Source organism: Paraphaeosphaeria sporulosa (assembly GCF_001642045.1).
Source record: "Paraphaeosphaeria sporulosa strain AP3s5-JAC2a unplaced genomic scaffold CC84scaffold_15, whole genome shotgun sequence".
Lineage (NCBI taxonomy): Eukaryota > Fungi > Ascomycota > Dothideomycetes > Pleosporales > Didymosphaeriaceae > Paraphaeosphaeria > Paraphaeosphaeria sporulosa.
In genome coordinates, this window is record NW_017253374.1 from 166,502 (window position 1) to 193,924 (window position 27,423).

At 58.2% G+C, this 27,423-nt stretch overlaps 10 protein-coding genes across 10 annotated transcripts; 6 read left to right on the forward strand and 4 right to left on the reverse strand.

The window, feature by feature from the left end:
- The first annotated feature begins 130 nt into the window (after positions 1–130).
- Positions 131–3,164, forward strand: CC84DRAFT_1130983 (P-loop containing nucleoside triphosphate hydrolase protein). The gene is made up of 3 exons (XM_018175878.1): positions 131–328; positions 375–435; positions 592–3,164. Exons 1-3 carry the CDS (start codon positions 179–181, stop codon positions 3,030–3,032), a joined length of 2,652 nt encoding a protein of 883 aa, XP_018029587.1. The 5' UTR covers positions 131–178; the 3' UTR covers positions 3,033–3,164.
- Positions 3,165–3,748: 584 nt separating this feature from the next.
- On the forward strand, positions 3,749–6,185 carry CC84DRAFT_1264234 (uncharacterized protein; the record flags this gene model as incomplete). Its single annotated transcript, XM_018185296.1, has 7 exons — positions 3,749–4,123; positions 4,279–4,700; positions 4,878–5,236; positions 5,285–5,426; positions 5,477–5,547; positions 5,599–5,949; positions 6,001–6,185. Exons 1-7 carry the CDS (start codon positions 3,891–3,893, stop codon positions 6,181–6,183), a joined length of 1,761 nt encoding a protein of 586 aa, XP_018029588.1. The 5' UTR covers positions 3,749–3,890.
- A 248-nt stretch (positions 6,186–6,433) lies between these two features.
- CC84DRAFT_1169369 (TMP-TENI-domain-containing protein) lies at positions 6,434–8,617 on the reverse strand. Its single transcript, XM_018179644.1, has 3 exons — positions 8,290–8,617; positions 6,980–8,170; positions 6,434–6,870 (listed from the first exon to the last, which is right to left on the reverse strand). Exons 1-3 carry the CDS (start codon positions 8,453–8,455, stop codon positions 6,497–6,499), a joined length of 1,731 nt encoding a protein of 576 aa, XP_018029589.1. The 5' UTR covers positions 8,456–8,617; the 3' UTR covers positions 6,434–6,496.
- Positions 8,618–9,258: 641 nt separating this feature from the next.
- On the forward strand, positions 9,259–11,214 carry CC84DRAFT_1169371 (uncharacterized protein). Its single transcript, XM_018179645.1, has 2 exons — positions 9,259–9,899; positions 9,949–11,214. The coding sequence occupies exons 1-2, from the start codon at positions 9,743–9,745 to the stop codon at positions 11,091–11,093; spliced, it is 1,302 nt and encodes a 433-aa protein (XP_018029590.1). The 5' UTR covers positions 9,259–9,742; the 3' UTR covers positions 11,094–11,214.
- Positions 11,215–11,867: 653 nt separating this feature from the next.
- CC84DRAFT_1157110 (WD40 repeat-like protein) lies at positions 11,868–13,962 on the reverse strand (the record flags this gene model as incomplete). Its single annotated transcript, XM_018176998.1, has 3 exons — positions 13,806–13,962; positions 12,269–13,756; positions 11,868–11,956 (listed from the first exon to the last, which is right to left on the reverse strand). The coding sequence occupies exons 1-3, from the start codon at positions 13,852–13,854 to the stop codon at positions 11,868–11,870; spliced, it is 1,626 nt and encodes a 541-aa protein (XP_018029591.1). The 5' UTR covers positions 13,855–13,962.
- A 522-nt stretch (positions 13,963–14,484) lies between these two features.
- CC84DRAFT_1191204 (uncharacterized protein) lies at positions 14,485–16,004 on the forward strand (the record flags this gene model as incomplete). Its single annotated transcript, XM_018181170.1, has 3 exons — positions 14,485–14,652; positions 14,702–15,716; positions 15,769–16,004. 3 exons carry the CDS (start codon positions 14,485–14,487, stop codon positions 16,002–16,004), a joined length of 1,419 nt encoding a protein of 472 aa, XP_018029592.1.
- Positions 16,005–17,318: 1,314 nt separating this feature from the next.
- Positions 17,319–18,551, forward strand: CC84DRAFT_1191205 (DUF914-domain-containing protein; the record flags this gene model as incomplete). Its single annotated transcript, XM_018181171.1, has 2 exons — positions 17,319–17,514; positions 17,578–18,551. 2 exons carry the CDS (start codon positions 17,319–17,321, stop codon positions 18,549–18,551), a joined length of 1,170 nt encoding a protein of 389 aa, XP_018029593.1.
- A 523-nt stretch (positions 18,552–19,074) lies between these two features.
- On the forward strand, positions 19,075–20,734 carry CC84DRAFT_1191206 (uncharacterized protein; the record flags this gene model as incomplete). The annotated part of the gene is made up of 3 exons (XM_018181172.1): positions 19,075–19,129; positions 19,281–19,396; positions 19,460–20,734. The coding sequence occupies 3 exons, from the start codon at positions 19,075–19,077 to the stop codon at positions 20,732–20,734; spliced, it is 1,446 nt and encodes a 481-aa protein (XP_018029594.1).
- Positions 20,735–21,185: 451 nt separating this feature from the next.
- On the reverse strand, positions 21,186–23,398 carry CC84DRAFT_388749 (uncharacterized protein). The gene is made up of 2 exons (XM_018186004.1): positions 22,727–23,398; positions 21,186–22,680 (listed from the first exon to the last, which is right to left on the reverse strand). Exons 1-2 carry the CDS (start codon positions 23,307–23,309, stop codon positions 21,638–21,640), a joined length of 1,626 nt encoding a protein of 541 aa, XP_018029595.1. The 5' UTR covers positions 23,310–23,398; the 3' UTR covers positions 21,186–21,637.
- Positions 23,399–24,162: 764 nt separating this feature from the next.
- On the reverse strand, positions 24,163–25,245 carry CC84DRAFT_388738 (uncharacterized protein). Its single transcript, XM_018186003.1, has one exon. The coding sequence runs from the start codon at positions 25,006–25,008 to the stop codon at positions 24,292–24,294; it is 717 nt and encodes a 238-aa protein (XP_018029596.1). The 5' UTR covers positions 25,009–25,245; the 3' UTR covers positions 24,163–24,291.
- Positions 25,246–27,423: the final 2,178 nt, after the last annotated feature.

Here is a 27,423-nt window from a genome sequence, read left to right on the forward strand (position 1 = left end):
GTGGGGCGTGGACGGGCTGACAAGCTGCCTGGCGTGGGCTGCTGTCTGCTGCTTGATCGAGCGCCTTGGCTCGCTTGTTCACGACGGGGAAAGCGCGTCATTTCTCCACAGTCACGTGTCGCGTCGTCGCCATCTGCACTCTTCAACCTCATCAGCTGCAGTCTGGATAGCATTGGGTATGTGGCTTGCATGGGCATGTTGTGCTCGCCGCGTCATTCGACAAAATGTGAAAGCTCCAAGAAGGCTGCTGTCGACGCAAGCCAGCCCGCAATTGGATCCGCTTTCGAAGACCACGAGAAACATTGGTATCATCGCTCACATCGATGCGGTGAGTACATTGTCATCAAGCACATGACAACGACTGATAAAACTAGGGGAAAACAACCACGACAGAGCGTATGCTCTATTACAGTGGCTATACGAGACGAATAGGAGGTAAGAAAACTCCATCCTCACCAAGCCCACGAGCCGTGCACTTGGAACTCGTCCAGAAATCCATGTCTGGAGCTAATCTTGGTTGCAACCTCAACTATCTTTTATCATCTATATATCGCACCAATAGGGCAGGAGTTTCTTTCTAACTCTCAATAGACGTAGATGAAGGATCGACCGTCACAGATTTCTTGCCTGCAGAGCGAGCACGGGGTATCACCATTCAATCAGCGGCCATCACCTTCGATTGGCCTCCAAAGAACCCTCAAGCTTCGCCAACGCTGCCACCTGCTTCTTTTGACACTGTGCCATACTCTTCATTCTCACATAACATCAATCTTATCGATACGCCTGGCCACGCAGACTTTACCTTTGAAGTCCTCCGGTCGCTCCGGGTTCTCGACGGCGCAGTATGCATCCTTGATGGTGTTGCCGGTGTCGAAGCCCAAACTGAGAAAGTCTGGACCCAAGCCGGCCAGTATCATATCCCTAGGATTATCTTCGTCAACAAGCTAGACCGCGTCGGTGCAGCTTTCTCAAGAACCGTCAAAGAGATTGGCGTGAGACTGCATGGATGGCCTGCAGTCTGCCAGATTCCTTGGTGGAAAGGTGGCAATGGCGACTTTGTCGGCGTAGGTGATGTTGTCCACTTGAGAGGATTGTTGTGGCAAGGCTCGACCGATGGCAGCCAGATTCAGCCTTACACTCTCGAACAGCTTGAGACTATTGACAAGACTTTTGCCGATGAGATCAAAAAAGCTCGCATCGCACTAGTTGAGCTTCTGAGCGAGCACGATGATGTGATGGTGGAACATTTCCTGGAGCACGACGAGGATCATCTTGCCATCACTGGACTTCAAATCATGCAATCACTTCGCCGGACCGTGCTGCAGGCTCCACAGTCAGTTATACCAGTGTTTGCTGGTGCCAGCTTCCGAAATATCGGCGTACAGCCTCTCCTCGACTCTGTGGTAGACCTACTTCCCTCTCCTCTCGAACGACCGGATCCAGAGACTAGCGTCGGCAACCAGATTGGTACCCTTGCGAATCTTCTTAATGCAGCACCAAAGGCTCCGGCTCAGCCACAGAAGAAGAGCAAGGACGACAATGCGATCGGTCCGGCAGAAGCCCGCAGTCTGTCGGCCTGTGCCTTGGCTTTCAAGGTTGTCAATGATCCCAAACGAGGCATGCTTGTATATGTTCGTGTCTACAGCGGCAAGCTAGATCGTGGCGCCAATCTTTACAACACCAATCTTCACGTTGCCGAGCGCGCCCCTCGCATCTTGAAGATGTATGCGAATGATGCTGTCGAAGTTGACTCACTTTCATCGGGCCAGATCGGTGTCATCCCCGGCCTCAAGTACGCTCGTACAGGAGACACCTTAATCTGGTGCAAAGGCTTAGCCTTGAAGGCACAGCCTCCAGGTGGTCTCAAAAGCCTACAGCTGAAGCCTATTACCGTTCCGCCTCCTGTTTTCTTCACCAGCATTGAGCCGCACAGCCTGAGCGAGCAAAAACATGTACAGGAATGCTTGGCTATCCTTTTACGCGAAGACCCAAGCTTGCACCTAACCGTTGACGAGGAAAGTGGACAGACTCACCTTGCAGGGATGGGTGATCTTCATTTGGAGATTGCGCGAGATCGCCTGCTTAATGACTACAAGGCCAAAGCACGCATTGGCAAGATCGAGATCGGATACCGTGAGACGATCACTTCGTCGACCACTCCTAATACGTACATACTCGATAAGCCGATAGCAAGTAAACCGGCTAAAGCCGGCATCACAGTCGCTCTGACACCTACCGATGACATGATGGTACCCGTATCAATATCCGGAGAAACCTTGCCGGAGGACGGTCCGTTCGAAACTACATACTCTCTCCCCGACAACTGCACAGTACATATCACGCATGCGAACCTTTCGCGCCACGACTCCAGTGGTCATAAAAATCACATCCCGCCGCACCTCAGCCTTCCGGGAATCGTGGCCTCCATACATTCCGGTGCATCAGCAGCCCTAGCTCGCGGGCCCTACAATGGCTATCCTGTGTCCAATACGAGGATTGAGATTAATTTAGACGCAGCAGCTCATCTTTTCGGCGAGACCACACCAACGGCAATCTCCATGGCTACCAGAACAGCTGTGCAAAACAGTCTCAAGGAAGCAAACGACGCTAGCCCGTCAGTTCTCATGGAACCCGTTATGCTTGCTACCATCTTTGTGAACGAGGGTTCCCTTGGCGCCGTCGTTCAGGACATCTCTTCTTCCCGCGGCGGCCAAGTGCTCTCCCTCGACACATCCGATGCCCCAGTTCCTACGACATCGCTCACATCTGAGCTGCCCACGGTCGACCCGAATCAAATATACACGCCGCCTGATCCTTTCGCGTCTGGAACGGGCGACGTTGGGTCCGGACTCGGAGACAGCCAGAGGCAAATCGTCGCGAGGGTGCCGCTGAAGGAGATGGTGGGGTATCTGAACCAGCTGCGTGCGTTGACGGGTGGGAGGGGAACGTTTGTGATGAGTGTGGATGGTTTCGAGAGGATGGCAGCGCAGAGGCAGAAGGAGGTTGTGGATTCGATGAGGGAGTTTGTGTGAGCTTCGGAAGTTGGTGAAGAGCCGTGCAATATGTGGATGTTTGAAGAATGCAAGCATGCACTTGGCGCGATGTAGGTATATGTAAGCTACGTGTTAAGAGATATTGTAAGTGGGCAAAAGCCACGACGAGCGTCTTCCTTTTCCACCTCAAGCTTTCTTCAGCACTGTGAGTTCCGTCGTGTACTCATCCGTCTCTACACCCTGGATACTCATGTTTATTACATGATTTGGGCGTTCACCTTCTCTTCCCGCTATCAGGAAGCTGCCTCCGACGTCGGATCCACGGCCGATCGGTGAGCTTCACCGAGGTGCTCTTGGTGGATCCCTGTTGCGTTAGGCTTGGTACAGGGGAGCTATATGTTCTGTTCGCTCGACAGACTGCACCTTCGACGTTTTTGTTCGCTCGCTCTCCGTCCGCGCGCCCCCCTTTGCGACCTTATGGCCCGATCTAACGTTTCTGTAGTACCGCCTAGCACGGAGAGACTTGCTGAGGCAGGCTTCCAAGGTGCTCTCGATGAGATAACGGAGGGTGTCAAAAACTTTCCTGTGTCGCAGCGAATCCCTTCTTTAGCAGGTGAGCATGTCCGTGTCTCTCACCCCAACCGCGCCTTCCCTAACGGATCAGCAGCGTTTGCGACACCACTAACCGGCACTCACCCTGGCAACGCAGAACTTTCACCGGCCGTCAGACAAGTAACACAAGCAACGTCTCGACTGTTTCCCACACAATCCGCGCCCGCATCAACTTCTTCGCACAAGCGAACTCACTGTGCTCCTGCAGCCCAAGGTAGGCAGGCACGACTCGACTCCCTTCTTCAGCCTCAATTCTGACCAGCAGCACTTCCGCCGCCCGTCGGGATGAATCGCAACCCTCACATTGGCGCCCCGCCGTGTCCGCCTTGCGGTTCCCAGGATGTTCGCGGCGGTAGCAGCTTCCCCACGCAGGCACCTGCGCCGATCGGAGGCATCAGCTTGAAGAAGCCGGCGGTTCGCGTTGTGCGTCCTGCTAGACTTTCTCCGGGAACGCCCAGCCGCGCCAGCGCTCCCTCGCCCGCGCCTCCTGTCAAGGCCGAGCCGAAGGACGGAGATGGGTACGTTACGCTTCTCTAGTGCTCAACCAGGGATTTAGAGATCTTCCAAGTCCACCTTTCCGGCCAAAAACAAGCCGGAAATGGAAGATCTCCAGGTGATTGATTGACTGTTGCACCAACTTAGTACTAGAACAAGACTGACTCCCACTTTGCAGACATGCATTGCCAGCCCCAGCCGCCAGTACGCCATCTGCTCCTACCCTCGAGAACACTATCTCATCTGTGTCCAAAGAGGCGGATGCGCTCGAGGAGCTGTTCGCGCGGCTGAACAGGCCGTCCACGCCAAAGATCGCGACCTCTACGCTGAAGGGATCTAGCAAGTCGTTTGCACCTGCCGCTGAGGCCAAGAAGTTCGCCTCTTCTACAACACGCGGTGTCAACAAAGAAGCGGACAGCGCAACCGCTATTATGCCCTTCATATCCGGTGTTAAGGCAGAGGCATCTTTTAAGGGAGGACTGGTGACTATCAAAAAGGAGCCGGATGACAAGGACGCGTTGCTTGCCCCTGCTACATCCAACATTGATAAGATCATTCTGGAGGAGAAGCGTGAGGCGCGCGCATCTGAGAACGCCACTGGTAAGTCATTCAAAGCCGCTCTCCCCAATTCAGCCACAGGGCAAGATATCGAGTGGTGGTGGCCTTTGCATTGTCAGTGCTGGGGTGATGATCAGTGCAAAAAGTGTTCTGCTACACTACCTTCCCGGAAGTCCCTCATTCAAGGTGAGTTCCGACACGAACTGACCCAAGAAGTAGCCGTATCAAAGCAGCTCTCTCCTCAGTCCTTCGAGCGCCAGTTCTTGCAGAAAGCCGCGGAATGTATCACCTCGCTACCGTCGGACGTAGGCCCAACTGCTGAGATTATCAAGAGTGTGACTGACAAGATTCGTCGCCCTTACGCTCCTTCGGCAGTCCTTGAGCCGGAAGTCGTTGAAGTCCTCAAGGCTCGATATGTAGATGCAGTGGTCACGTTCCTCGGCGAGATCAATAGGGACAAGAAGCGTACTACCAAGGAACAGATCGGAGAGATCTTGGCCACCAGCGACGGGAACTTCTTATACCTCTGTGCTGTGCTGGCGGATGAAGAGTACATCTCCATCGAGAATCTCGATCAGGTATGTAGCACGCAAGCTAACTTGGTTTACTACTAACGAAATCATTAGATCGTTGGCTTGAGCAGGGCAATTGGAGGCGTTCTCCCGGAGGCTGACGACGCAAAATCGGCTTCACCTGTCCTAGTTGGTGCCTCAAAGCATCCTCTCGATGGAATGGCTTCATGGCCGGCTCGCGAGAAGCGAGTGAACGGTAAGACTACTGACTGCCGCATCATTGAAGCCTGCTGACTCTTGGTCTAGCACCCGGATGTCGGACCTGTCTTCTCACCGGCTTGCCTGAGAATCTCAGCATTAACAAGCTGCAAGCTTTGGTCAGTATGTCTCTCACTTAAATTAGAAATCGCTGACATCGGTGGATGAAGGTCTGGGGCGGCAGGATCGAGTCGCTTCAACTCCCCAATCCCGGCTCGAAGACGGCTGTCGTCAAGTTCTTTACTCCCGAAGCGTGCGAGAAGTACTTCAACGCTACTGAAAACGGCATTACCATCCCCGGTACCAAGATCGTCGTCTCGGTGGAGAAGGCAGAGGGTCCGAACTCGGTCAATGACGTGCTTGCTGCCTGCACCGAGGGCGATGCTACGCGCTGTATTCGAGCCTACGACGTGGACGAGGACTGGGGCGATGTCCTACTTATGAAGCTTGCTTCTCGCGCCAAGGGTGGCCAGCCAAAGCGCGAGGTTGACACAATCAAGCGCGGAAGCACTGCTAGAGGCGTAATTTAGTCCTACATACCATCTTGACCAGCTTTGCTAACTCTGCAATAGCGATCCTATATCGAATTCCGGTTTGCGAACGTTTATGGAGCTCTTCAGTTCAAGCGTGAGCTTATGGATGATCCGGACTGGGAGCATTGCACCATTGGATACGCGCCCGATCCGTGCGAGACCGCTCAAGGTGTTCATATCAAGGACGAGGACGAGAAGGCGAAGTCTGTTGGATTCTTCTAGTTTATGGACATGTGAGGCCGGTAAAATTGATTCAAAGAGCTGCATCTAGCCATGGTGGTAGCGGTTATGCCTGCGCGCAAAAAGTCCTCAGCGTTAGGATAGGGAACTGAGGATATAAGACGTCCGGCACGAATTTGGGAGGGGGCAAGTCGTGGCATATTTGGCTTTTTGATAGTTCTCGGCCAAGGACTGCATATTGCATGGAAAAAGCTGGACATGAATCGGCACGATAAAGATCTAGTCTTATTGGTGCATACATCCTCCACACGCAGTATGTACGTCTATTTCCTATCTATCGCACCAAAGTACACAGCTACGCCTCCCTCAAAATCCCCACATCCTTTACCTCCCTCAAGACCTCGACCTTCAGCCGCTCAGCCCCCTCCTCCAAATGCCCCTCCACAATCGCCTTCCGCCTGGCATACAGCGCATCCACAAAACCCGGTACAAACGTGCCCGGCCCCCGCACCCCCTCGCTGCGCCCCGCGTCCTCGGCCGCAATCTCAAAGTGCAGAACCGCAGCGGCGGCGGCCATGAACGGGTCGCCCGGCGCGGCGGCGAGGTACGCGGAGATGGTGGTGCCGAGGGTGCAGCCGCTGCCCGTCACCATGCCGAGGTAGGCGTGGCCGTTGGAGAGGGCGTAGGTGCGCGTGCCGTCGGAGAGGAGGTCTGTTGCGCCGGTCATGACTAGGGGTGCGGGGTTAGCGTACGGTCGAGTACGGAGGGGTTGAAGCAGTTGTTGTGCTTGGGTGACGGATGCTCAAACAGCGAGGGCAGACACTTGGGGCATACGTACGGACGACGGTGCGCTCGCGGCGGGCGAGGCGCTGGACCATGTGGGCGCGTTGCGGGAGGGTGTAAGAGGCGGGGCCCGAGTCGACGCCGCGCTGTTGCTGCTGGGCTGCGTGCTCGCTGGACGCCACGGCGAGGCCCGAGGCTTGCGCGACGGCGAGGATTTCGCGCTCGTTGCCCTTGATGACGGAGAAGTAGCCCGAGGCGAGGAGGAAGGATAGGGCTTCTTTGCGCGCCGAGGTGGCGCCTGCGCCGACAGGGTCGAGGACTACGGGCCGGCCCGCGGCGTTGTAGGCTGCGATGGCGAGGGCGTGGTTCTTCAGGGCATCGGGGGTCGCGGTGCCCATGTTTATGACGAGGGCGCCGTTCAGGCGGGCGAGGTCGGCGGCTTCGGCGCCGTTGTTGGACATTATGGGGGAGGCGCCGATGGCGAGGGCCACGCTGGCGGCGAAATTTTGGACGACCAGGTTGGTCATGTTGTGCGAGAGGGGTGAGGCGGAGTCGACGGCTTTTGTGAGGGCGAGGGATGTAGTGTGGAGGTGGGAGAGGGAGGTCCAGTCTTCATTGTTGTTGGTTGATGGAGAGAAGTGGATGAAGGTAGGGGGTGTGCAGAGAAGCGTCTTGAGGTTTGCGGCAGCCTGCTCTACGTCTTTTGCGCCAACGATAGCGGAGACTACTGCCACACCGTCAATGGACTTTGGCGGTGACGAGTGGTCCGAGGGGGCGTGGAGTTGGTAGGTCACTCTCTGGACGTTGAGTGCGTTGACACCGCCTATGCAAACCGTCTTCATTTTTCTGGCAGCCTCGTCGTCGGACGTGTGAAGGTAACGCAGGATCCTGCGTATGCCGTTGACGCCGATGATGTCTTTGGTGTTCTTCTTCGTTGAGGTGGCATATAGCGTGCCGATGCCCAGGTAGTCTGCTCCGCGCTCGACGGCGACGCGTGCCTCCTCTATGGAGGAGACGGTGGCACCTATGATCTTGTCTCTGCCCAGGAGTTTGCGGGCTTCCGTGAGGTTCATGTCATCCTGGCCTAGATGGACGCCCTCGCAGCCTACGGCGAGGGCTACATCGACACGGTCGTTGATGAGAAGGGGGATGTTGTGCTTTTTGCATTTCTCGTGGAGGGCCTTTGCGGTTGCGATGAGGGCGCCTGTGTCACTGGTCTTGTCTCTGTATTGTACCACGGTCACACCTGGCTTGAGTCAGCGAGCGGCACTATGGGTTTGTGGTACCTGAAGTGCTTGATTTGAAACATGGCGTATCAAGTGTTCAGAGGAAAGAGAACCGCTAAACTGTGAAGACGAAGATTACCTCCAAGAAGCGCCTGCTCGACAACTTCAACAAGATCCCGTGATCCCAAGATAGCCTCCGTCGAGTCAGTGACGAGGTACAAGGTATAGTCAACCTGGTCCTTCATCCTTGCAATTATAGCGGAAACGTCCCGGACCGGCAATTTGGTGTGCGGAGCGTTTTGCATGCGTCTCGCGAGGGGTAGTCCACCAGCGTCGGCCTCTGTGGCTGATTTCTGCAAGGCTGCCAGACGGGGCGGGGATGGCGGACGGCGGTCGTCGAATGCAGTGCTAGCAGGCGCTAGAATGGTTCCTCGGATTTGTCACTCAAGGCTGTGGCTGCGGGGAATTTACTGGCTGCACGCTGCACCCACATGGGAGGAACTGCAGCCGTAAGAGGCCGTCATGGATGTGCTTGGAACCCCTGCGGCCAGCGTATGGCTTCGCGTGACTACTCAGAGGCTGCTGGTGCCTGCCCGCCGCTGCCCATTTGCGAGGGTCTCTGCCGCGATTTTGTCGTGGGGTAGAGCGGCCGTACAAATTTTGGGGCATCAAAGTTGCATCGCACAGCGGATTCAGAACGCGGGACACCAGGGCAGATGTGCCTGGAAGTGGATATCAGCGCCAGCCCTGAGTCCAGACGCAGCCGATGGTCTTTTCATAGCATCAATGCTTAGTCTTGGGCAACTGTGAACCGCATGCTCAAGCAGACCAAATTCCTTTGTGCGCCTGCGCGGCCTGCTGGACGCCGACTCCCGGTTGCCAGGCAGCAGAACCGCGTGGTGCAGGCAAGCCCGCCGTGGCAAGCAAGCCAATTACAACGTGTGCAGACTGCAGAGCAAATGACGTGCAGGCGGTTGGGCGTAAAATTGGACTGCGTTGGCGTGGTGCTGGCGAGGACCGCGGGACCGTGGCTCATGCCCTTCTCGGCGAGCGAGCCCTCTTATAAAAACTGGATCGCCGGCTGAAGGCTTCTCTCTTCTTCGACACGCCCGCCCGCTGCACGCTCGACTCCCCACACAGCCACACAAGCCCGCTCAAAATTCACGCCCGCCAGTGAAGACACTGCGCAAACCCTCGCCGCACCAGCAAACCCCGCCACGCACACTGCAGAGTCGCAAGCCCGCGACCGCCTGCCAAACCGCCACCTCGCACCTTAGACCCCCCACTACCCTCCAGCCCGCCTCGTCAACTGGCATATGTATTCGCGCCAAAGGAACGCTTTCCGACTCGACCCTCCCCCCGAGCTGCAATCATTTCGCAGTACGCGGAAACCTAGCAGTATCCACCACTGCACCAACGGCTAGGCCACCTCACGACGTCCGCACGTCCACAAACCACCCTGCACGCACCTAGAGTCTGCATTTACTGCATGTCTCTTTCGGCCCTCAAAAACACTCGCAGTGTTTCCATAGCCGCCCGCCCGCTACCGCAGAAATAAATTCCAGCTCAACCAGACCCCCACCACCGCAACCATGGCCACCATCAACGTCCGCCGCGATGTTACCGACCCCTTCTACCGCTACAAGATGGAGCGCATCCAGTCCAAGATTGAGGGCAAGGGTAACGGCATCAAGACCGTCATCGTCAACCTGACCAGCGTTGCCAACTCGCTCGACCGTCCTCCTGCTTGTGAGTCTCGCCCCTGTATCCATGACCAAACCAAGCTAATTTACCACAGACCTCATCAAGTACTTCGGCTTCGAGCTGGGCGCCCAGACGAACACGAACCCAGCCGACGACCGCTGGATCATCAACGGCGCCCACGATGCCAGCAAGCTCCAGGACTACCTGGACGGCTTCATCTCTAAGTTCGTCCTCTGCAAGAAATGCAAGAACCCCGAGACCGTCATGGAAGTCAAGAACGGGGGCATCACCGAGGACTGCAAGGCCTGCGGCCAGATCTCCCAGGTCGACTTGCGCTTGAAGCTGAGCGGCTTCATCCTCAAGAACGAGCCGAAGAAGGGCAAGAAGGACAAGGCCACGAAAAAGGCTGAGCGCCGTGCCCGCAAGGCGGCCGGAAAAGGAGGCGACGATGATGAGAACGCGTCCCAGAACGGCAGCCCTGGCGATAGTGCATCTGACCACGGTGATGAGAACGGCGACTACGGTATTGCAGCCGGTAGCGATGATGAGCTCACCCGCCAGATTGAAGACGGCGCTCTTGACATCGACGACGTGCCCGAGGAGAAGGAGGTCCAGTGGGCCACCGACTTCTCCGCCGATGCCGTCAAGTCTCGTGCTGAGGTCCTTCCCGAGGATCTCAAGCGTGCTGCCATCAACCCCGCCGAGTTCGCCGAAGATGCCGAAGATGGCGATGGCGGTCCTTCCGTCTATGACGAGTTTGGTAAATGGATTCTCGACACTGCTGCTGAGAAGGGCAGCGTCGACAAGGTCGACAGTGTCGAGGTCTACGTCAAGGCCAAGGAGCTCGGCATTGAGAGCAAGCACCGCACGCTCACGGTGCTCGCACAGACCATCTTCGACAAGAACATTGTCAAGCAGATCGACAGCCGTGCCGGCATGCTCAAGAAGATGATCACCTCGGAGAAGCACGAAAAGGCTTTCCTCGGCGGCACCGAGCGCTTCGTCGGCATCGACCACCCCGAGCTCATCCCCCAGGTCTCCGCCATCCTCATCAAGTACTACCAGAACGACCTTGTCGAGGAAGAGCAGCTCAAGGCGTGGGGCTCGAAGGCCAGCAAGAAGTACGTCGACATCAAGACGAGCAAGCAGGTGCGCCGCTCGGCGGAGAAGTTCATCGAGTGGCTCGACCAGGCGGAGAGCGATGACGAGGATGAGGACGAGGACGAGGACTCCGAGTAGGAGGTCATCGGTCCATCCGCCGCCTGTTGCATGTGACGGCCGCGTGGCCGGCTAGGGGCCTGGACGCTTTGATCTTGTCTACTTGCTGCTTTGCTTGTCTGCATTGGGTATTGAGTTGACGGCGCGTGGTATCTCTACTCCTCATACACGGTGGGTCGCTCAAGTGGCGTGGGCTAGTTAGTTAGTCTTTCTAAACCTATGGAAAAGTCTTGCGTTTGCACAATACTGCCATCATTGAGCTCTACGTGGTGTATGTATGTATGTATGTATGTATGTATGTATGTATGTATGTATGAATGCATGCGCTTCGCGGGGTGTGTCACGTGTCCTACCTACTTCACCCTAGTGCTAGCCCGTCCATCAAGTCACTCCTCTACCCACTGCTATTCCACCCACCTCCTTGGGACCCGCGGTCGCGGGTTATCCCACGCATGCTCCCGGGCCAGCATTCCCACGCGCCGCTCTTCCCGGAGCCGGAGTGCTGGGTAAACAGCTCGAGACGCAAGCGGCCTTGCACCAAACTGGATGGGTTAAACATGGAGAACGTGGTAATTTGCATAAGGCCCGCGCGAGCCAACGCCAAAGCGCCTTCCGTCCGGCTGAGCCATCCAGCCCAGCCCGTGCTACGTAGTCGTACACGCCCCGCCCTCCGCCGATACAGTACAGTTGGCAGCTCCGACCCATGACCACGTCGTCGACGCAAATCCCACAGCATACACACAGGACACTCCTCTCCCTCCTGACCCTCCTTTGCCTGCGGACCAAGCCCCCTCGCTACCGCGCCTTGCGATAATTCCCCCGCCGCATCTCCGCCTTCAGGCTGTCCTGCTGACTCGGCAGCGGCGCGCGCCGACGCTCCCACGCTGCCTTCTCCGCCGCAGTGCCGTTTGCGTTTGGCGGCGTGGTGCCGGGACCCGGGTGCTGCGACAGCGCCATGCCTGGCATCCCCGGTGGAAACGCAAAATTGGGCGGCGGCGGCGGCGGCGGCGCACCAGGCATGCCTGGCGGCGGGAAGGGGAAGGGTGGCGGAGCACCATTGATTCCGGGCGGTGGGATGGGTGGGTGCCCGGGCATGCCTGGCGGCGGGAAGGGGAAAGGCGGTTGGGATGGTGCGCCGTTCGCGCCTGGGATGGGCGGAGGAGGCAGCGCGCCGGACGCAATGAGCTGCGCGAGACGCGCGGGGTCCATGGCAGGTGGGAAGCCCGGCGGGAAGCCCTGGCCCGGGGGTGGAGGCGGGATTTGTAATCCACCTGGGGGTGGAGGCAGTCCGCCGATGCCAGGGAGGATGCTGCTCGTGCCGTCGGGCGAGGTGTTGAGGCCGGGAAGTGTGAGGCCCGGCGGGAGGAGCGGCGCGCCGGGGTTCTTGGGCGGGAGCTTCTGGTCGACCAGGCCCTCTGCCTCGTCCTCCGCTTCCTGCTCCTCCTCGTCGCGCATCTGCCGCCGGCCGTCGCGCCGGTCGTAAGTCCCCTGTGCTTCGGCGGCGGCGGTGCCAATATGGTATCTGTCTGCGGTCCAGGAGGCGTCACCGGGGCGGGGGCGCGCCCAGAAGCGCGTGACGCGGTCGTTGGAGCCCGAGGCGAGGATGTGGCCCAACGGGTGCCAGTCGAGGGTCCAGACGGTGAAGTCGTGGGCGTACTGGACCTTGTGGGCGGGGTAGATGGTCTGCGCGGGCGCGTTTTGGGCGTCTGCCGTGTCGTAGGGGGAGGTAGTGGGCGCGATGCCGGGCGGGGCGTTCTGTTCGTCGAGCAGCCAGTGGAAGATGCTGCCGTCTACACCACCTGTCGAGAGCAGATTCTTGTGCATCGGGTGCCAGGCCATGGTGGTGACGTCCTTTTCGTGGCCGCGCAGCAGCAGCACGTCGCGCATCATGCGCAGGTCGAAGATGCGCGCGGTGTGGTCACGGGCGCACGTCGCCATCATGTTTCCGAGCACGGGCTCGAACAATGTCTTTGCTATTGGGTTCTTATGTCCATGCAGGGTCGACAGACAGCGGCCTGTCCGCGGATCCCAGAGCTTGACCGTGTGGTCCTTTGACCCCGAGCAGAGCAGCCCCTTGGTCGGGTGCCAGTCGACAGTCCGCACCTCCCAGCCGTGTCCGTTGAGCGTCAATTCCTCGGCGCTCGAGGCAAAGTCCCAGATCTTCAGCGTCGTGTCGTCGGCGGCGGTCACGAACTTGGAGTCTGTCGGCGCAATGGCCAGCCCGCGAATTGCTTCCGTGTGTGCCTGGATTTCCTTCACGTTGTTGAAGTTGGTCTGCCAGTACTTGATGATGCCCGTCTGGTCTGCTGAGAGGAGCCAGTCGTCGGTGTGCGTGTAGGCGACGCCGCGGATGGCCGACTCATGCGCCTGCATGATGGTCTCGAAGTTGAAGCCCATGCCGTTCCACAGCGTGAACTCTCCGCTGGTAGATCCCGTGAGCAGTCGCCGCCCCTCGGGCGTCCACTTCACCACGTTGATCGGGTGTTTGACCTTGTTTAGCGACGAATGCAGGGCCTTTGCGGGGATCGATTCGGCGGCGTTTGCGATTCGAGCGGCGGGAGGGGCCATGTCGACGATGTAGCTGGCGCTGGGGCGTTCGACCTCAGGGGCAGCCATGTTCTTGTAGCGCGGACGCCGGTTGCGCATCCATTGCACGGTCGTCGAGCCATAGTCGGTCACAGCTCCTGGAGACGTGGATTAGCACGTACTCGACCGGCGCGGTTGGGAACATACTCTTGGGCCGCGGGCGCGGGGGGCCGTCGTACTGGTGGTAGTCAGCCATGGCTGCGAGTGTCAACCGGCGCTGAGATCAGCGGCCCGGGCATGGGCTGTGGGCGTGAAGAGGACACGGCGGGCTTGAAGTTTGTCTTGTTCGCGCGCGGGCTTTGTCGCGATGTTGCGGAGCTCCAGCTGCGTCTGCGCCAAGCGCAAATCACCAGCCACGGGCGCCACAATTCACCCGCACAAGGGCCCGACTGGGCCACTGACGTCGCCCGCGCCTGCATGCACTCGCTCACGCATCCAGTAGTCCCCGCATCGCCTGCCTCAACATTTCCGTTCTGGGCACGTCTCACGCCGCTGCGATAAAATATGGAACTGCGCAATGCTCTGCGCAGCGCTTCCTCCCTCGCCTGCCGGCCAAGCCTCTGCTTCCGTCCATTCCACCCGCCACCCCGGGCGCTCCGTCGCCGCAAGTGATCCGTCACCCCACGCCTGCCTCGCATAACTGCTCCCAAATTTCCGCACCGAGTGCAATTGCGACCCGCGCAGCTGCCTCGGACACGCAATGGCGACAATCGTGAATACTGCCACCTCGACCGCCCTCGAGCGGCCTGACGCCCCTCACCCCATCCCATCGCTATCCTACAGCGGAAAGGTCACCGAGCCGCAGGTGAACAGCTCGCCTCGCAACATGCCAAAGACAAAATACCGCCATGTCTTTGCTACACACTCGCAAAGCCGACAGTCATGTCTGACGCCTGGTGCTCCTCAATCGCCCAGCTTTGTTGGCTTCCGCAACCTGATGATCCTCGTTCTCGTCTTTTCCAACCTCAGACTAATGATTGAGAATTACCGCAAAGTACGCCAGCCACGTAAAGCGCCAATCCGAGCTTGACTGACATGTCCAGTACGGCGTCCTCATCTGCCTCTCGTGCCACGACTACAGTCGCCAAGACGTCATATACGGCCTTGCTCTGTACTTGTCCATACCCTGTCAACTATTCTTAGCCTATCTCATCGAGCTCGTAGCTGCTCAGCAAGCAAAGAGCGCTCTGGCGCGCATGAAGAAAGCAGGCGAGGAGCAAAATACCCCAGAGAACCAAGCCGCTGCTCGCCGCAGCTTCAAGAAGATATGGAAGATTGTTGCTTTTTGTCACGGCGCGCACGCTACATTCAATCTTACCATCTCCTCCTACATTGTTTACTACCATATCCACCACCCAGGAATAGGCACACTTTGCGAATTGCACGCTGTCGTGGTCTGGCTCAAGGCTTGCTCATACGCCTTCACCAACCGTGACCTGCGGCACGCTCTTTTGCATCCAGACCAGTCGGAACCACTGCCCGAAATCTACGCCAGCTGCCCCTACCCCAGGAACATCAGCTTCTCCAATCTCTGCTATTTCTGGTGGGCTCCGACGCTTGTATATCAACCCGCCTATCCCCGTACGGACCGCATCCGCTGGGGCTACGTTGCGATGCGTGCGCTCGAGGTCTTCGTCCTCAGTATCGCCATATGGATCGCCTCCGCTCAGTATGCTGCGCCGTTGCTGCAGAACTCGCTCGAGAAGATGGCCAGTCTCGATTTTGTTTCCATCGTCGAACGCGTGATGAAGCTGTCTACCGTATCTCTCTTCTGCTGGCTCTGCGGGTTTTTCGCTCTATTCCAGAGCTCCTTGAACGGGCTCGCAGAGATTATGCGCTTTGCCGACCGCGAATTCTACGAGCCATGGTGGAACGTTAGCAGCGTGAGAGAATACTGGACCACCTGGAACAAGCCGGTCACCAACTTCATGCGCCGTCACGTCTACAGTCCGCTTGTTGGTCGGGGTATGCCCCCTGCGCTCGCGCAGATTGTAGTCTTCTTCATCTCTGCCGTCTTGCACGAACTGCTGGTCGGCGCTCCTACCCACAACATGCTCGGTAAGTTGTCTCCTCACGCTAAGAACTGCACTTCTGACTTTGAATCCTCCAGGGGTCGCTTTCATGGGAATGATGTTCCAGATCCCTCTCATCGTCTTCACCGACATGCTCAAGAAAGTTAAGGGCATTCGCGGCGAGGTCGCAGGCAACATGATCTTCTGGATCAGCTTCTGTCTCGTGGGACAGCCGCTGGGCGCGCTACTGTATTTCTTTGCATGGCATGCAAAATATGGTAGTGTCTCCAAGCAGTTCCCCCAGAGCCCTGCGTTGCATCTTGTTGGCCGTTAACTTACCTTCTCGTGCATAGGTCTTGTATATTCGCCGTTTGACTGGCTGTGGAAACCGGCGTACACGTTTAGGCCCCGTGTCACTGGAATGTTTATACTAGGGGCATTCAATCTTGTTGCAGGAGGTTGGGAGTGTCCAAGCTGGTGGCGTTCATTATAGCGATGTACGGATCGACCATCAATGCCAGACACTTGCTTCTTAACTTTACCAGGCGTGAACTGAGCCACTTGATGCATGTCACAGTGAACTCTTGACAGGTGCGGACCCAGCGCCGGTTTTCTAGGGCCGCAGGGATGTTGGACCGTATACTAGCGAGGATATATTTCTTTTCGGAACGTGGCAATCTCTCGACATATGCAAGATTTTCCTACACAGTATCCCATGACCGATATCTCGTATGTCGGGAGCCAGCCCTACCAATCTATCAAATCAGAATCATGCGCACCAGCCTCCAAGGGCGGCCAAAAAGCAATCCTCGTCCTCGGCTAGCCCAGGGATTGGTGGTTGGGAAGGCGGCGGGGAGGGGGTGGGGTGTGAAGAACTCATGGCTCGTATTTGCTTCTGGTACAGCCCGTAAATATAGCCTTCGTCGCGTAGCCTGCTTGTAACAGGTATTACTAGTAGTATTTAGAAGGTAGTGTTTGCCCGGTAAAAAGTCGCAAAAGCTGGCAAGTCTCCAATTGTAACTTCACCAAGTCAACAAGCATTGGCCTAATACAGTATCCCATGACCGACGTCTCGTATCCGCCAGCCCTACGACCTCAACAAATCAGCAGCACGCGCATCAGCCTCCAAGACCTCTGGCGAAGGCCAAAAAGCAAACCTGGTCTTCGGCTAGCCCAGCTGCAGCGCTCAGTCGGTGCCGCCGCGTCGCCTTACCGCGTTTGCGCAAGCTCCGGGCCTGCGGTGGAGATCAGCGGCCCAAGCTCCAACAGAACTTGCAGGTCGAGATGCAGGGCCGCAAAAAGTTTCCTTGGCGGCGTGCAGCGCTGCTAGTCCTATAAGGTGGCGGGCTGCCCGCCAGCCGGGGCCCTGAACCGCTTCTTTGCGACAGATTGCTGCTGTGCAGATACCGTGAGCGACTTCTGGAGTTTTGCGCTCGTGGGAAAGACGGAAAGCTCCAAATTACGCAGACTATTCTCATCGGGAATTCGATACCGAGGAGAGAGAGATCCCCGCAACAAGCCTGCGATTGAAAGAGTCGGACGTTGCTTTTTGGACGTTACTGCACCAGATTGGATCTGAAAAGAGTCAATGGCGCAAACTGGTGACTACCAAGAAGCCTACGGCAAGGCCAGCGACAACAACATCGGCATGACGCCCACCGACACCATCGCGCACCAGCCGAAAGGTGTCGACACCACGGGCCCTGAAAATGGGACTGGCGTGCCGACGCTCGTGGCGTCGCATGAGGCGAATCCGGTGTTGGAACGGGATGCGGCGACCAAGGGCTCGTGGATGGCGTACGTGAAGACGAAGCAGTTCTGGATAGCCATGGTGTTGGGGCAGAGTGAGTTTAGATTCCGTCCCTTTGTATGGCTATCGGAAGAGTGCACATACTGATATGCTGCAGCGCTGGCGATTTGCATCACCTCGACCAACACGCTCTCGCAACTCCTCAGCAACGAAGGCACCAGCATCCCCGCCTTCCAGTCCCTCTTTAACTACATCCTCCTCAACATCGTCTACACGGGGTACACGCTGTACAAGCTCGGACTCAAGGGCTGGGCCAAGATGGTGGTAAAGGACGGCTGGCGCTTCTTCATCCTCGCCTTCATCGACGTCCTCGGAAACTACTTTATCGTTCTCGCCTATCGCTACACCACCATCCTCTCCGCACAGCTCATCAACTTCTGGGCCATCGTCGTCGTCGTCATCCTGTCTTTCTTGTTCCTCAAGGTGCGCTACCGCTGGACGCAGATCGCAGGCATCTTGCTCTGCGTCGGCGGCGTGGGTGTGCTGTTTGGCTCGGACCACATCACAGGGTTCAACCAGTACGACGCGCTGGACGCCGTCAAGGGCGATTTGTTCGCGCTGCTGGGCGCCTCGCTCTACGGCGTGTCCAACACGTTCGAGGAGTTTCTGGTCTCCGAGGAGCCGCTGTACGTCGTCATCGGGCAGCTCGGTTTCTGGGGCATGTTCATCAACGGCACCGTCGCGGGCATTTTCGACCGCAGCTCGTTCCGCGCCGCCGTGTGGAATGCCGACGTCGGCGGCTACCTCACTGGGTACACGCTCATCCTCAGCCTGTTTTACTCCCTCGCGCCCATCCTGTTCCGCCTCACCTCGGCCGCTTTCTTTAATATCTCGCTCCTCACGGGCAATTTCTGGGGTGTCGCCATTGGTGTCAAGGTCTTTCATTACCACATCCACTGGATGTATCCGATTGCGTTTGTGCTTATCCTCGTGGGGCAAATTATTTACTTCTTGAGGCAGGGCAGCTTGGCGGAGCAGAAGAAGCCGTGGCTGGGCGAGGCGCAGGATAAGGGCGTCAGCGGCATCGGCACGGCGAAGAGGCGCGTGGAGAATCCGGATGCGATTGTGTAGATTGGCAAAGGACTCGGGAGTGAAAGGATATGGGAGGTGGTATCAGTGTGGTGCGACTGGGTGGGTGATGTAATGTTTAGGAAAGAAGAAATGGTCATGATTCACAAGCGATATGGTCTCCATGTCACAAACCTCCGTGACCTGCACCTTCACGAGGTAGCTGTAAGAATTCATGGCTGAGACAAACACACATGCTACTACTTGAAAGTCTACGAACATGCAAGTCCTCGTTAGCCCTCGTCTTCCCCGCACTCCAATCACATCGTGCATCTAGGAACCAATGACGTTTCACAAAACCCGCTGACAAAATGATCGCCCGCGCTAAACCATCCTGGATTCTAGCACCCTGATGGCCAGCCCTTTCACCGACGCCTACATCTACAGCAACATCAATTGCTGATATTCCTATCTCGCACACAGTTTACCCGCTTCGGTCTTCTCTTTCCGCAATCCTTGCTGTCTTCCGCTGCATTTTTCCGATTTTTATATACGCCTAGCTTGGTGCGGACGTCGTATTGAAAACATGGGGCTCGACAACGATGCCCGGGGGTGGATCATGGCTGCGGTGAGCGGCATAGGTAGGCGGGTGCACACATGTCAAGGACCAAGGCTAACGGCTCGCAGCATGCACGTTTGGAGGTACGTTGGGGAATCCTTGTTTGTGCGATGGCGAATGGCACAGGGGAAAGAAAAAAGTAGGGATGTTGCAGTTCCACTAACACCGCTCAGCATCGATCATATGCGTTGATCTGGTGATCCGGCTGCTGCCGGGGAAGAAGAATTTTAAGATTGAGGAGAGCAATATATTCTTGTCGACGGGGTTGAGTTTAAGCTTTGGGGTCATGGTGGGTGCTATGCTGTGCGAGCTTGGACGATGAGTTACTGATCAGCTGACGTGCGTGGTACAGATCTTCTCCGCGCTGTACAGCATGTTGCCGTCTGCTAGGAATTATTTGACGAAAGGGGGGCTGAGCCCGAAGGTCGCGACGTTGGTTCTGATTGCGAGCTTCATGGTTGGAGCGCTGGGGATTGCGGTCGTGTCGCAGGTTCTGCACCGATTTATTCCGCACTCAGTTGTGGATTGTGACCACGACCACGGCGATGAAGAGGAGGGCAAGGCGGACGACGATCATGCAGGGCACGACCACTCGCCATCGAGCAGTAGGCCCATGGAAGAGCAGTGGAACAGCGTGCTCGAAAACTCTCATTCTTCCTATGGAGGCACGGACCACCACGGGTTCCCAGCCAGGAGACCTTCGTTGCACACGCAAATATCAACCAAAGTCACGCAACTCGTGACCGGCTCGAAAGAGTTTTGCGACGAAAACGGGAAGTGCTTCGGTTACTCGGACCCGTGTGGGAACGAGTGCTTCCGGAATGTCCAGCACGATCGAGTCCCGCGATTTCACTCGGCGTCAACCAAGATCCCCACTCGGCCATCCGGCTCAAGGACCCAGACTCTCCCCGCCGAGCGCCAGCCGCTCCTCCAGAGCATCACGAACCTGCAAGCTCTTGACGAAAACACGCCCCTCGCACCCACCGTCTCCGGTCCCGCCACCACAGAGACCACCTCCCACACCAACCCTTCCCCCATACACGCCAACGGAAACGGCACCCCTCGCCCTCTCACCAAACAGTCCAGCCATTCCTCCCTTGTCTCCCACGCTTCCGCCACGCACCACCACCACGTCCCGACCAACGCCTTCCTCTCCATTGGCCTCCAAACCTCCATCGCCATCGCGCTCCACAAGATCCCCGAGGGCTTCATCACCTACGCGACCAACCACGCGAACCCACGCCTCGGCGTGTCCATCTTCCTCGCGCTCTTCATCCACAACATCACCGAGGGCTTCGCCATGGCGCTGCCATTATACCTCGCCATCAACTCGCGCGTGAAAGCCATGTTCTGGTCGACCATCTTGGGCGGCGTATCGCAGCCGCTCGGGGCGGGGGTTGCGGCGCTGTGGTTCAAGATTGCGAAGAGGCGCGCGGGCGAGGGGGAAGGCGAGCCCGGGGAGCTGGTGTATGGGGTCATGTTTGGGGTGACTGCGGGGATCATGGCGATGGTCAGTCTGCAGCTGCTGGGGGAGAGTCTGGAGCTGACGCACAGCCGCAAACTGTGCTTTGCGAGTGCGTTTGCGGGCATGGGGATTCTGGGGGTGAGTTCGGCGCTCACGGCGTAGGAAGCGAGGCGGGTTGCCACGTACATGTGGTCGTTGCATGGGCGGCGTATGGCGGGGAAATGGTCCCATGGCATTGTTCCCTGGCGTTTGTTTGAGTCCTCCGTACATGGTTCATGCGAGTTCGTGCACGGCTGTGTGCCGCCATGCCGCCATGTTTGTGCCTCCAAGACCAGATGTGTGCACACGTCAGCTGCGACTCAAGATCCGGTAGTAGCCCACTCTACGACATGGGCAAAGCCCTGTCCCGTTAGCCCGCGATACCACGCACGCCCCGCCCTCCATGCCACCCCGCCGCCAGCATCACAAAGCACGCAGACAGACGGTGCACGGGCAGACCATTCCGCCATCCAGCGTCATCCGCATACAAAAGAGCTGCCTAAAGTTATAGAGATGTAGAATATAACATATGAGAGGCTATAGACACGAAAGCTATGTTATAACTTGAAATCGCCCTGCAAGAACCAGGCATGAGAGTTCGGCACAGCCGTGGGCCGTCGAAGCTGCATCGGGAACGTGCAGCGCGGGGCAAGCATCACGCAAAACTCGCGAGCAAACGCAAGGGGCAGTCATCGGATCGATTCTTCGTGCCGTCTAACCTCACGCCGGTATCCCGTCTCCCCGGTCCACCGCTGCTATCGGTACACCGCCACAAGTCTATGCAATACAATTCGAGTTTTGACATGTCCCGCGAAGCCTCGCCGTTCCAAATCGGTAGTAACGCCGCCGCTATGCATGCTAACACAAGGACAAAAGATAAAGGAAATACCAATCCCCCCCAAAGGAAGACCGGCGGCTAGTTAAAGGTGGATGTTGTATGAGAACGTGCGTACAAGAAGCGAAGAAAAGGGATCATGACAACCACGATTAAAGCCACTCTACTATACTCTGCGTGAGAAGAGAAATTCACGGGCGCGAGGGCGCCGGTGCCTCGATCTTGCCCCACTTGCCCTCGCCCTGGTCAGGCGTCTCGTTGATGACGAGCAGGAACCGCCCGCCGCAGTAGCCGCCGGGCTGCGCGGTGCGCTCCTCTTGGACGTACCGGCCCGAGAAGTCGGACGCGGTGGCGTTGGGGAGGAAGGCGCCGACGGGGTGGTCGTACTCCCAGACCGTGTCGGTGACCTGCTGGCCGGGTTCTTCGTATTGCCGCGGGTTGAAGGTCGGGAAGCCCATGGCATGGTTGAGGATGTCGTGGATGATGGAGTACAGCTTCTCTGGGCGGCGCGTGAAAGACAGCCACGAAAGCGTCTTGGTGTCGTACGCGACGCGGATGTAGGGGTTCATGTAGATGCCGGAATCCGGCGCGAAGACGCTGCCCGACCGTCGATACTGGAGGTCGGCATGGATGAGACAGCACTCGGACGACTCCCAGAAGGGATCCTCCTCGTAGCGGAAACGGAGAACAGATGTCTCAGGGTTGGCTGAGGTTTCCGGTTCCGGTTCGGTCTTGGGTTCGGCGGAGGTGAAGCGGGACTGGTCCTGGAACCACTTGGCCTCGAAAGCGGTCATGCCGCCCCAGCAGCTCCTCACTCGGACCGCATCCTTGCCCGCAATGACGTCGTTCCTGCTTGCTGCGTCGCCCTCGCTGGTGAACCAAGGGAAGAAGGGTATGCCCATGCCGTAGCCCTCGAGGTCTCGTGTCGCAAAGCGATCGTAGAACTTGAATGCGTTGATAAAGTCGACGGCGCAGGCTGCGCCGTAGTTGGCCAGTCCGTTGGCGTCGACGTTTGTGGAGAAGAGCAGCTGAGCAGCGTCGATGGGGTCGAAGTGCACGTCGTTGAGGTACAGGATCTTGTCGAACGCGACTTGGGTGGTCTCGAGGGGCGCGAGGGCGCGGTTGCGGACCTCGGCGAGGAACGTCATGCGCTTGATGCGGGACTCTCCGTTGGGGAGCGTAATGCGCGGCAAGCTGCCCAGGTCGAAGTCTTCGAACACGATGGTGGAGTTGCCTGCGTTGTTAGCAGAGGAAGCATGCAAGGGCTAGGATCAACCTACTCGGCGTCTTCTTCTCCAGGGCACGCAGCGATTCCTTGGTGATGTCGTCGGCATCGTTTTCGTAGATGCTGAGGTGCACGTTCTGCGGGCCCAGCAGATGGACCAGTTGGAGGACCGCCTCGCCCCACGCTCCCGACGTGAGCTCGCCGGCTTGCTCGTAGATGGAAGCGGCAATGAAGACCTTCTGGTCGTGTACGTTTGCGCGGCCGGGCGCGTCGCTGGCAAGGGCGCGCTCGCGGAGCTCCTTGTAGTGGGCGGGCAGATGTGTGTACGACGGGAAGAAGATGGCGGCGACGAGCACGAGGAAGAGGCAGATGTAGGGGAAGGAGAAGACGGCGTAGTAGATCAGGCGCAGGACGGAGCGCTTCCTGCGGCGCGGGGTGATGTAGTGGGCGCAGATGGACGGGTCGGTCAGCTTGTGCACGGCGGGGATGCTGTCGCCGAGGCGGCCGAGCCACGACTTGCTGGAGCCGTTGGAGGCGTTGGAGTCGCGGCGCTCGCGGGCGGGCGGGTCCTCGAGGTCGGCGGAGGCCTGCGGCAGCAGCTCATAGTGGTGGGCGGAGGGACGCAGTCGTGAAGACATTTAGGGGGTCGCGGCTGGGTGCAGAGGACGACGGCTTCCCATGGACGGCGCGGGCGGGGGCAAAGGAGTGTTGGAGCGCGCGGGCGGGATCAGTCGGCCGTGGTGGTGCTTGCACTGGTCATGAGAGGCAGCGGGCGCAGAGGGTTGAGCAGGTGCGCGTGGCAGGCTCCGCCATGGGATGCTAAGCCGGGCGATTCACGACCAGGGTGGGACGAGGGCGCGCGCGGGAGAAGGCCGCGCCCCTATGAAACTGGGCCCCGACGCTGCTAGCTGGGCTCGGCGGCGGAAGCCCCAGACTGGCGGCGAGGCGCTAGGCCCGCGCGGTGCCAGCACGCTGCGTCCCTGCGTCCACTTCGGGCCCTTGTTGCGAGTCTCGTCCAGCGAGCGCATCCCACCGCCGTCGGGCGCTCGACGCGACGCCCGCAGGATGCCGCTGCACGCCCCCCTGGCGGCCGTTGCTGCTAGCGGGCGCTGCACAAATGCTTGTGTGCGAGTCCCGGCGCCCCTCTGCACGGCTGAAGCGTTGCCTGTCCAGGACCCTAAGTCTTCGCGCACGAAGCGGCCGACCAGACGAACCAGTCGCCAGCACCTGCACCTGCGTTTCGCGGCGCACGTGTGCGAGCCGAAACCGGAATGGGCGGATGGCTACGCGGCCTCTGGCCTCCAGCCACGCATCCACGCTCAGCCCTTCGCAGAGCTTGCCTCGTCTGCGTTGCCTTGCTGATGTCCTCGCTTCACGGCATGCTGCAGGCGCGCTCAGCCGTACGAGTAGACTTGATTTCAGGCTCACTACAAAACAAGCCTAGCCACTGGGCCTGCTCAGCCCGTGGGGAAACCTCGACCGCCAATTTGCCGACGCCGCCGGTCCTTCCACAGCTCCACCAAAGCACCGCGGCCCGATGTCAAATTCTGCTTCCCCAGGGAGCAACGTGGGAGTCGTGGGTGGCCCCGTGGGCAGTGCAGACACGCCCATTCTCGCCGTCTACACGTTCCTCGGCCCACAGACTGTCACAGGCTCGACGCTGATCTCCATCTTTGCGCCGACCAGCCCAAAGGGAAACTCGTTGTGCCAGTAGCGCTCCTCGCCTTTCTTCTCGACGAGGCCCATCAGCTTCCTCCTCAGACCGCCCGCATTGCTCGCTCGCGCCGCTTCAACCAGTAGCGTGTGCTCGTTCATGATCTCGACCTGCAGCTCGCAAGCAGCGCTGTTGGCGGCATAGAGCGTGGTGTAGACCTCAGGACACGCCATCTGCTGATGCTGACGGACAACACGCTTTGACATTGCTGACTTGGCCAGGGCCTTGGGAGAGGCGCGCTTTGGCGAAGCTGACTTGGTCTTGCGCCGCTTGGCTGGAGGAGAGCTTCTGAGCGCTTGCTTGGCCTGCCGCTTCTTGTTGTGCTTGCCCTTGTCTGCTTCAGACTCTGATTCGGATGAGTCGTCGTCTGAGTCGGCCGAAGAGGGGTCATCACCTGGTTCGGAGCCGGACCCTTCGTCACCGCCATCAGCGTCCTCCACCATGTGGCGCTCTTCCTGCTTGTCTTCGTTGGAGTCGACGGTAGGGACTTCGGTCAGCTTGTAGAGACGCAGGATGTACAACGTCTTGCTGAGGAAGGGCGTGAGCTTCGGAGGTGGGTTCAAGGTAGCAGCATCTGATGGCACTCGACGATGCATGTTAGCCAGGTTAGACCAGATGCCCATGTGCAGAAAGACTCACCTTCACCTCGCTCAACCCAGATCTTCAGGTGTACCTGCTTCACAGGCCATCCCGTCGTAGCCAGAGTGCCCCTGAGCGCCAAGCACCCGTCGCCATCATGGGCACTGGAAGACTGCTGGTGCTGGACGGGAAAAGAATAGAGATACTGATCCTTTGTCTGCGTGAAGAGCTCCTCGGCCTGTCTGTTTGCTGTTTCCAGCACCGTAGACGAAAACCCTATTGTCAGTGCGTTGCCATCTTGCCCGGTTCCCGGCTCCGCCCACATCTTCTGCTTGATCCTGTACTCAAAGTACGGCTCCGGAGCTGGACCGGCCCTTGGCTGGTCTCGCAACACGAGCTCGGGCAGCTCTGAGCCGGAACCTGCTCGGTCCGTCGTGTGCTGTGGCGTGACGGTAGCGGGGGACCCAGAGTTGGGCTGCAAAGTCTGTCAGTCTCAACATGTGTTAACAGAGTGTGATATGCGGCTTACCAGGTTTGACTTGGTCTTGTTGCGAGTTGAAAGAGGGACCGTCGGCTCCGTGGCCGTGGCTACGTTGCCAGGCTTCTTCGCGGACAGATCTTCGAGAGCGGATGTACCCCCCTGGACAGTTCCAGCACCAGTAGCTCCAGCTGCTTCGCCATGGCCGTCCCGCGCAATGGGAGCTGCAGCCTTTCCGACTTGGTCCGTGGACGCCTTCGGCTTACGGAGCGGAGCGGTAGTCGAGACGTCAGTGCTGTGCGTCGAAGCCGTCGTCGCTACACTCGATGACCTCTGCCCGCTCCCCCGAAGAGATGGTATGTTGTCCGCTCCAGCAACCTTCTTGGCAGGTTGCGAAGCCTCTTGGGCGGGCGCCTTCGGGACAGCTGGCGTGGCAGCTACATTGTCTGCTCTGGCTGGCGTTGGTATAGCTTTGCTAGTTCCAGGAGCAGGCGGGATGTAGATGTCGAAACCATCTTCGGTGGGACCGCTTGGCACTCGTGCGTGTGTCTTGAGCGGTCCTCTTGTTATTGCCGCGGGAGCTGTGGCCTGAACCGCAGAGGGAGTCTCCGACGCAGCTGGAAACGGCGTTGGGGGCGTTTCCGTAGAAGGCGGTTTGGCAGGCGTGCTGCCTTGTCTGGCAGATGTCTGCAAAGGGGCTTCGAAAGAATTGCGTCGAGGACATCCGGGTCCGGCTGGAGCCCCTTTCGACGCCCTTCTGGTCTCCGTCGTCTTCTTCCGGTCGTCTGCGTTGGCATTTGATGATGCACGGGTTCGACCTAGAGTACCCGATCTGCTACCGCCAGTGCCCGGACTAGGTTGTGACATCCTACCATTGTTTCCTCTGGCAGCAGTGGTAGAGGTCACTGGCGCGTAGTGCGCAGCAGTATCGGAATGGTTGTCTCTTGAGCTCGATTGTATTTCGTCAAGCCCGCTCTTCGCACGAGCTGGAGTCGGACCATGGGTAGGGCCACTCCGTACGTTGCGGCGAGGCATAGCATTTTTGACTGCGATGCGCTCACCAATTTGAGCCCGTTCCTCAGTCACCTTTTCCACCGTGCTCTCACCAGTAGAGACTTCGGTCAGAAGACTTTGAAGTGCCGATACAGTACGCCTCCTCGCTGGCGGCTTCGGCACACTTACTTTCCCTGGCATGTTCATCTGGTGCTGCTGCGTTCGTGGTGTTGCTTCAATAGATTTGCTTTCACTCGGCATCATAGACGTTGCTTTGGTCTGTACAGGCTTGTTCGCGGGGTAAATTGTGGTAATAGCTTTCTGAGCCTTAGCTAGTTCAGCCTGCGGCGCATCTCTACCTGATGCTGTCTTCGGAGGGGCCTTCGGATTCGCCGGACTTGCTCGTGCTGAGGTAGCTGGCCGGCTAGTCACGGATGATGGAGATAGCTGATTTAAAAAAGCGCTCGGTTTTGCAACTGTAGAGCGACTAGGGCTTCTGGATGATGAACTCGATGCAGGCGAGGATACGTTTCGACCTGCGCCACTGAAGTCTTTTTTGGCGCTTGGAGTCTCAACATCGGGACGAGGCACTTTGGCAGCATTATCCCGGGCGACTTCATGATTGTCAACGGCCTTGGAATCGATCAGCTTAGCGGGATTTGGCGCGGATTCAGGCTGCTTCTGACGCCCAGTTGGTTTCTGCTGGGACGCACTGAATGGTCCGTATGCAGGATGCCTGCTCGCCGTGGCATGAAGCCTCTTTGCCATTCCAGTCTGCGCAGTCCCCACTTGAGCTGTTTGTGTTTGACTGCGGGCGATGTGCTGAGCCTTCTGCTGCTGGAGATGTTGCTGCGTAATTGCACACGGGGAGGTCTTTTGGACTCCGCTATTCGGGGCTAGTCTGTTCGCTTGGGCAGTCGTACTCGCTGATCTGGCTCCGTCTGGCAATGGTCTTAGAGAGTTGTCGACTTCTTGTCTCCTCTCGCTC

Bases quoted from the DNA above. Each gene is read 5' to 3' on its own strand.
- CC84DRAFT_1130983 (XM_018175878.1), top strand. From the start codon at position 179: ATGTGGCTTGCATGGGCATGTTGTGCTCGCCGCGTCATTCGACAAAAT. The intron at 329-374 runs GTGAGTACATTG...TGATAAAACTAG, and splicing joins TCATCGCTCACATCGATGCG to GGGAAAACAACCACGACAGA. The intron at 436-591 runs GTAAGAAAACTC...AACTCTCAATAG, and splicing joins CTATACGAGACGAATAGGAG to ACGTAGATGAAGGATCGACC.
- CC84DRAFT_1169369 (XM_018179644.1), bottom strand. From the start codon at position 8,455: ATGCAAAACGCTCCGCACACCAAATTGCCGGTCCGGGACGTTTCCGCT. The intron at 8,171-8,289 runs GTAATCTTCGTC...GACTCAAGCCAG, and splicing joins CGAGCAGGCGCTTCTTGGAG to GTGTGACCGTGGTACAATAC. The intron at 6,871-6,979 runs GTACGTATGCCC...CCGCACCCCTAG, and splicing joins CCGCGAGCGCACCGTCGTCC to TCATGACCGGCGCAACAGAC.
- CC84DRAFT_1169371 (XM_018179645.1), top strand. From the start codon at position 9,743: ATGGCCACCATCAACGTCCGCCGCGATGTTACCGACCCCTTCTACCGC. The intron at 9,900-9,948 runs GTGAGTCTCGCC...AATTTACCACAG, and splicing joins GCTCGACCGTCCTCCTGCTT to ACCTCATCAAGTACTTCGGC.
- CC84DRAFT_388749 (XM_018186004.1), bottom strand. From the start codon at position 23,309: ATGTCTTCACGACTGCGTCCCTCCGCCCACCACTATGAGCTGCTGCCG. The intron at 22,681-22,726 runs GTAGGTTGATCC...CTAACAACGCAG, and splicing joins CCTGGAGAAGAAGACGCCGA to GCAACTCCACCATCGTGTTC.
- CC84DRAFT_388738 (XM_018186003.1), bottom strand. From the start codon at position 25,008: ATGGGCATCTGGTCTAACCTGGCTAACATGCATCGTCGAGTGCCATCA.